General features: G+C 40.4%; 2 protein-coding genes across 2 annotated transcripts; both read right to left on the bottom strand.

Moving 5' to 3' along the window:
* Nucleotides 1–463: 463 nt before the first annotated feature.
* Nucleotides 464–1,910, bottom strand: LOC124848255 (putative pentatricopeptide repeat-containing protein At1g03510). Its single transcript, XM_047325894.2, has one exon. It carries the CDS (start codon nucleotides 1,767–1,769, stop codon nucleotides 474–476), a length of 1,296 nt encoding a protein of 431 aa, XP_047181850.1. The 5' UTR covers nucleotides 1,770–1,910; the 3' UTR covers nucleotides 464–473.
* Nucleotides 1,911–2,154: 244 nt separating this feature from the next.
* Nucleotides 2,155–7,174, bottom strand: LOC124848256 (uncharacterized). Its single transcript, XM_047325896.2, has 3 exons — nucleotides 6,974–7,174; nucleotides 2,866–2,973; nucleotides 2,155–2,564 (listed from the first exon to the last, which is right to left on the bottom strand). The coding sequence occupies exons 1-3, from the start codon at nucleotides 7,034–7,036 to the stop codon at nucleotides 2,343–2,345; spliced, it is 393 nt and encodes a 130-aa protein (XP_047181852.2). The 5' UTR covers nucleotides 7,037–7,174; the 3' UTR covers nucleotides 2,155–2,342.
* Nucleotides 7,175–7,203: the final 29 nt, after the last annotated feature.

The following is a 7,203-nucleotide window of genomic DNA, read 5'->3' as shown; positions in this document are numbered from 1 at the left end:
GGTCATGTTATGGTTGCTCATGTGGTTGAGAAGTATTTGGGTAGTGGTGTCGCGAGAAGATGGACGACGCGATTGGTTGTCGTCTAGTAATTTTTCCAAAAAAAAGTTGCACCTGAGTATGGTTAATCTAAATTCTTTGGTCATTTTCTGAATAGAAAAGAAGAAGACGGTTTCAGAATAGGACTCCTTTAATTCTATCTAGCAAACATACGTTTCTTCCTTTCCGAAAACATTCTTTACATTTGGTGTTGTACTTGACAAACTCTGTCGTTCCTCACATCAAAAGATGGTAAGATAGATCTATTGTACAATATTAATTAAAGTCCCCATTCCATAAAAAATATGCAAGAATGTGGGAAACCCAAAGAAAAGGCTGGTTGTCTGCATATGTATCTTGAAATGTCTATAAGACAATCGAAGAAGTTACAAGTTCAAGTTCATCCATTATTCTTATTCACATGAAGCTAATCTCATCAGACCTCAGAATACACAACCCAACTACTCCCAGCAGAAACCTTAACCCCCTTCTCTTTCATGTCCCTCCTCACCCTCTGCGCCTCCTCCATCCTTCCCACACTCGCATACATCTTCCCTAACAGCACATAATTACCAGCATTCCGAGGCTCCACCTCCGCCAACGCCCGCGCCGCAACCTCCGCAAGCCTCAACTCCCCAAAATTCCTACAAGCCCCGAGCAGCGCCCCCCACGCCTTCGCCGTCACCTCCACCGGCATCCCCTGAATCACCGCATACGCCTCCTGCAACCTACCCGCTCTTCCCAAAACATCCACCAAACACGAGTAATGGTCACTCCCGGGCTCCACACCATACTCCCCCCGCATCCTCGCAAAAAACCACAGGGCCTCATCCGCCAAACCAGCATGACTGCAAGCCTTCAGAACCCCAAGAAACGCAATTCCGTCGGGCCGCACGCCGGCGGCCTCCATCCGCCGGAAAGTCTCCAGCGCGGCCTCCGCCTGGCCGTGGAAAGCGCAGGCCGAAATCAAACTGCTCCACGCAACAACGTCCTTGTCCTCGTCCCTCATCGTCGAAAACATCAAAGTGGAACAACGAAGAGAACCGCATCTTCCGTAGGCTTCGACCAAGGCGCTGCTGAACTGGTGGTGCGGGTGGATGGAGTTCCTGACAGCGTAACCGTGGATTTCTTTGATTAGGTTGAGGGCGGCGAGGTTGACGCAGGCGGGGAGGAGAGATAAAAGTGTAATTAGGCGTGGTTTGAGGTTGTGGAGGAGCATTTGGCGGTAGAAGGAGATGGATTGGAGGGGATGGGAGGGGGCGAAGGCGGAGATGATGGGGTTGAAGGTGGAGTCGGTGGGGGCGGTGTCGAGGGAGTGGAAGAGGCGGAGGGCGAGGGAGAGGTTGTTATTGTGGGCGTGGAGGGAGATGATGGAGTTCCAGACGACGACGTTTCGGTGTGGGTCCGGTATTTGGAGGAAGAGGTGATGGGCGAGTGGGAGGGAGAGGCGGGAGCCGTAGAGGTGGAGAAGGGCGGAGGCGACGAAGGGGTTGGAGAGGAAAGAGGACTTGGCGGCGTGGGCGTGGAGGGAGGTGGCGAGGAGGGGAAGGTTGAGGGCGGTGCAGGACTTGAGGGTAAGGGAGAGGAGGTGGGGGTCCATGGGGAGGAGGAGGGTGGAGTGGAGGTGCTGGAAGAGGGAGATGGCGATGTCGTGCCTAGAGTTGGACACGTGCGATGACATGAGTTTGGTGTAGTGGTGTAAGAGCTGGTGGCTGCCGGAGTACCACACCATCGTTCACTGTCTATCACCACCTAAGTGTTATGCCTTCTCTATCAGAAAGTTTAATTATAATATTATAGCATGTACTTTTGTTTTATTATTATTTTTTAAAATAAAGATATTAATAAAATTTAATGCAATTAACTAGAAAAAGGGCGGTAATATTATTTAAATTTAGTTCCAATTAAAAAGAGAAATCAACTTGAACTTATGGTGTGAGCCAGAGTAGTGAAAACAGATAAAAACTTTGCACTCACTACGACGTGATTTCATAAAATCATATTATTTTTCCATGAAGAAATTTTGAGTTAGCACGTGGAAAAACAACTTCACTTAGGAAGAATTAGAGAAATCAGAATCTAAGTCAAGATTATGAGGACCAGCTTCTCATGGGATATTGCACCAAATATCTTATCATACTCAATCTCCCCATGTATAATGCCTCAAAACCCAACAAGTAGATCTTCCTTTTTCTATCTTTTCCCAATTTTAATATTTGATTGATACGCCAATAAGAATATATTGAAACACTGGTTTTTCGTGCTTCAAACAATAGTCCGTACTTATAGGCTAGAAAATAGGAAGCTATTGAGACTTTTCGGCATCTGGTTGGGCGGTGTTATCTCCAGTAACTGCTGTGAAATTGCGTCTTTCCTCAGAGGTTGCTGTGATAACTGGCATCCACACATCAGCTGTATCACTCAACAGTGATTGCACCTGTGGATCTGAAGCCATTGATGTCGATATCATCTCATCAAGATCATCTAATCTTGCTGATAATTTGTCCAACTCCTTGGCAATTTCCACCTATGTAGATAAACGAAGAAAATAAAATAACAAAACCAGAATGTTATTTCCTTTTGTTGAGGTTGTGTTTGTTAACTTGAAGTACTAACTAACCCTCATTTACACTAATCATAATCCTGACCAATTAAGAAATAGCACATCGTAAGAAAAGAAATATGATAGCTAATCCTAAACGAGGAAATAAGAAAACTACTTCTGAGGTAATCTAAGATATGATAAAAAAATTCACATTCTAACCCATGTCAACACGTATAAGAGAACTCTACATCGATTAATGGCTAAACTATAAAGTGAAAACCACCTCGTTAAGGTGTTGGGTTGACTTTGAAGGAACTTTTGTAACCTCTACTCCAAGGGTTTCAATTTTAGAACGGAGCTCAACTTCTTCTTGATTCGTCAGTTCTTCCACCTACACATTGTACCATAAAGAATTCATGAGTATATTATACAACAACCATTATTAAGACATATTGCATTGGAAGTTAAACTGTGGATGGAATCTACTGAAGAAGCATGTATATGTAACTATCTTCAATTTATCCAATAGAAATGACTAATATTATGTGATTTAGAAGTTAGCAATTTGTAGAAGCAACGACCATAGATATTAAAATCATGAGTAAAACAAATCAAATTCATCGAGGTGAAAAATGTAGTCTACTACTCTTTTTATGTTTACGAGAAAATTGGAATCAAGTTAAATCTAATTATAAGAAACGGGATAATGATATGTATTCAGACCTATAACGAAATAAGCTTTAGAAAATGCAGATCTTTATTCCAACAACACACCGGGTTTCCTCCAATGTGGAGTAACCAAACACATACAACTTCTGGTTTTTCGAGAGAACTAGACTCTCCAGTTCTCCTATTTTTTTCAGAATTTATAAAAACAACGAAAAACTGCTAAAACAACTGTCTATACAGACCCTATAAAAAGTTTGAGACAACAAAAACCTACCCACAGACAGTGTCCCTTTTATTTCTTCTAACATAAATGTTTCCTTTGAACCTATCAATACCTCCTCCATGAAGTTTGACCTTGTCCTCAAGGTGAAAAGCAGGAAACTCTTTACTAATGGTAGCAGCTTCCTAGCTGTTTTCAATAGATGAGAGATGTTTTCAAACCTATCAACACCCCTTCCATGAAGATGCACCTTATCCTCAAGCTGAAGGTTTGGAAATTCTTTATGAATGCAGTCAGCAGATTCCCCTAACTCCTGAATGTCCTCTTCCGAAATAAGTAGCATAGGAGCTATTTATTTTTGCAAGTATGATTAGGCCCAAACTTCTCATCACACTTGAAGCATAAGCCCTTTTTTATCTTATCTTGCAATTCTTCTTGGGACAATTTTCTAAACGGCCCCCTCCTTGTTGAGTCCTAGTAGGAGAACTATTGATGGTGCTCACACAGCCACTGCTCTCTCCACTTCCTCGGTTGGAATTGGTAAAACTGACTAAATTTCCCCCCTCCTCTGAATAACTACGAGTAGGTGGCAACTATCTGTAAGTGTTACTTGGAAGCTGCACAGTGAGAGATTCCCATTGGTGTTGACTCTAATCTTTTCTTCCACCATTTTAGCCTTCATCATCAACTCAGCAAGATTCTTCGGCCCATACAGCTTAACCTCAGCCTTTATTTCTGCCTTTAAACCATTCAAGAATAGGCCAATCAAATAATTTTGTTGTATTCCTTTCAAGAATCCAGCATATTTTTCAAACTGTTCAATATATTCTCCCATTGGTCCAGTTTGGTGTAGCCCAATCAAAACTTCAAATGGGTTTTGCAACATTGTTGGCTAAAACCGTCTAACCACCGTGTCTTTGAAAGCTTCCCATGTGGGATGCGGATTGCAGGTTTCCCATCATTGAAACCAATTCAAAGCTTTGCCCTCCAGAGCAACCATCACAGCCTGCATCCTCTCCTCCTCATTGACTTATTTCAAATGAAAATACCTCTCCAGCCTGTTGGTCCAGCCATAAGCTTCATCTCCTATAAACACAACAATGTCTAACTTCCGCCATTTTGAAGAAACCCTAAAGGAACCTCCTCCTTCATTACCCTGACTGCCCTCATTTCCTCCCCTAGGAACAGAAACGTTGTCCTATATATGCTTATCAAAGGATGCTAATCTTTCAACCACCCCCGTCAGCCCTTGAATCATCTCCTGTAATTGCTGGAACCGTCAGTTATTCTCGTGTTCTTGGTCTTGGACGATCTTCGCCAGCCCATCCCATCTTGCCTCCATTCTTGTGTTGACCATACCTTCAACGTGCCCCCACTTCACCAGGAAAGAGGCTCTGGATACCAATGATAGGTATTCAGATCTCTAATGAAATAAGCTTTAGAAACTGTAGATCTTTATTCCAACAACACACTAGGTTTCCTCCAATGTGGAGAAACCAAACACATACAACTTCTGGTTATTTGAGAGAACCAGACTCTCCACTCCTCCTCTTCTTTTCAAAATTTACAAAAACAATGAAAAACCGCTAAAAGAACTACCTACTCAGACTTTTAGGCAGACTTTATAAAAGTCTGAGACAACAAAACCTACTCAAATAGTTATAACTGTCTGTCCCTTTTATTTCTTATAACATAAACGTTTGCCTTGAACCTATCAGATTAAGATCATAGTTATATGAAATATAGATCACATAATATTATTAAGATATTCTTCTCCGCAACTACAATACAAGAAATTCAGTTCATTACACTGTAAATGGTTATGTAAAATCCACAGTACAGATTCTCCATGAAGAAATCCAGAGCTCCATAATTTCAACAGAAAGGCTATATATTTTTTCTTTCTGTGTACACTATCCTCATTTAAAGTCACTGGTAAACATCCTAGAAACAGCCTCTACCATTGCAAGGGAAAGGATATGTATTACTTACATCTACTGCTGATGAACATTGCTGCCCTTATCATTTTGATACAGCATCCTTAAATTTGAACAGTTGAAAAGAGCATCAGAAGTGCCAATTGATCACATGGACAATAATTCACTAATTAGAGGTTCAAGTGGATCAAGAAGGACTTTAAGTGAAATCATTAAAAATATTAATTCTAGTATCATAAAGATATTAATTTTGACAGAACACAGTGGTGTTGTTTGATCCACGCGGCAACCCTATCTAACGGAACGAGGTTTTGGTAGTCCTTGTACGATGTCAACACTAATGTTCCTTCCCTCCGAACTTTGAAAACAAACAATTACTTTTATCAATGATCAATCAATAACTTGGTCCAAACACATTGCACACTATTAAAGGTAGATATGAATACTTTTTCCTTTTCCTTGCATCACTATTATCCAAAAATCATTCATAATTGAAACATGGACAAAGGAGATATAATGCTGACATGAAAATTGAGTGATAGGTCATGAGTTGATGAAAAGGATGTGGCTATAGGTCAATGAATTTACAAAGATATTGTAAAGTCCGGACAAACATATTACAGTATTAGAACTTTAGGGTATACTAACTATAATAGATGATGGCATAACGGTGAAGACAGACAGTGGCTGCACAGTCAAAATTTTGGATGCTAGAGTCACGCAGCCATCCTACATATAATGAATGCTAACAAACACAAAAACTCATGCAGCTAGAAGAAAGATGATCAAAGAAACCATTCTCAAAAGGGAAAGGACGATATCAGATGAAAGTTGATGACCGCAACTTCATGCTAGTTATCCTTTTAATTCATAAATACCTATTTTGTTAATTTTTTAATAAAACTTTAAAGTTTTGATATGATGATACTTATTACATCTCACGAACGATTGACTGCCAATTATTCATCAAACACTCGCATTTATCATACAGATTGAGATAATGACATATCCGAATAACTGGAAAATTGCTTTCATCTCCCCAATTCATAGATTTTAAGCACAAAGAAACACGAAATTACAAAGCATGATTATTTTGGCTCTAGAACGATTCTGTCCCCCGTCTTCAAGGAATTACACAAACAGCAACAGATAAAGAGGATTTTCCATTTAGCCCACCACACAGTTGCAGAAACCCATTACTTTCCACAAGAGAAACAACAAACTCTCACGAGTCACTATGAGTAATATTAAGCAAATAGAGGAAAACACACCGCTGATACAATTACATTCACGGTAACAAGGATTAACCACAAAAGGCATGATGAAAAGTTGTAACAACAAAGGGAGTACAATACAGAATGTAAAATTCAACTGTATGGAAGCACGAAACAGGAATAAAATAGCAACAGAAACGCAATTGACGGATCTCAGAATCATAAGATGGTAAGCAGTGAGATACCCAAATGATCAAATTCCATAAAAAAAAAAAAGGAAAATTGAAGGTTAATTCAAAATTGGAACAAGATATTGAAAAACGAATAAGAAATTGAGATGAAAAGACGAACCTGCTGGAGAAGATTGGAGAGAAGCTGAAAGAGCTGAGCATCGGGTTTGCCTTCCTCTCCCATGGGATTTCTCTGAAACCGCTCTGATTAGTGTGGCTGTTGAAGCTTTCAAAGACGCTCTCCCGTTTTCTCTCTCTTTCCCCTTGTTTAGAAGAACAGAGAGGAAGTGAGAGACAAGAGACCCTGTGAGAAAAAAAAACATATCTCTAAATCTGAAAAACCTGATGAGA

The sequence above is a fragment of the Vigna umbellata genome, chromosome 4, assembly GCF_029865625.1.
Source record: "Vigna umbellata cultivar VRB3 chromosome 4, Vumbellata_1.0, whole genome shotgun sequence".
Lineage (NCBI taxonomy): Eukaryota > Viridiplantae > Streptophyta > Magnoliopsida > Fabales > Fabaceae > Vigna > Vigna umbellata.
The sequence above is the reverse complement of the archived record's forward strand: the minus strand, read 5'-3'. Positions and strand labels throughout refer to the sequence as shown.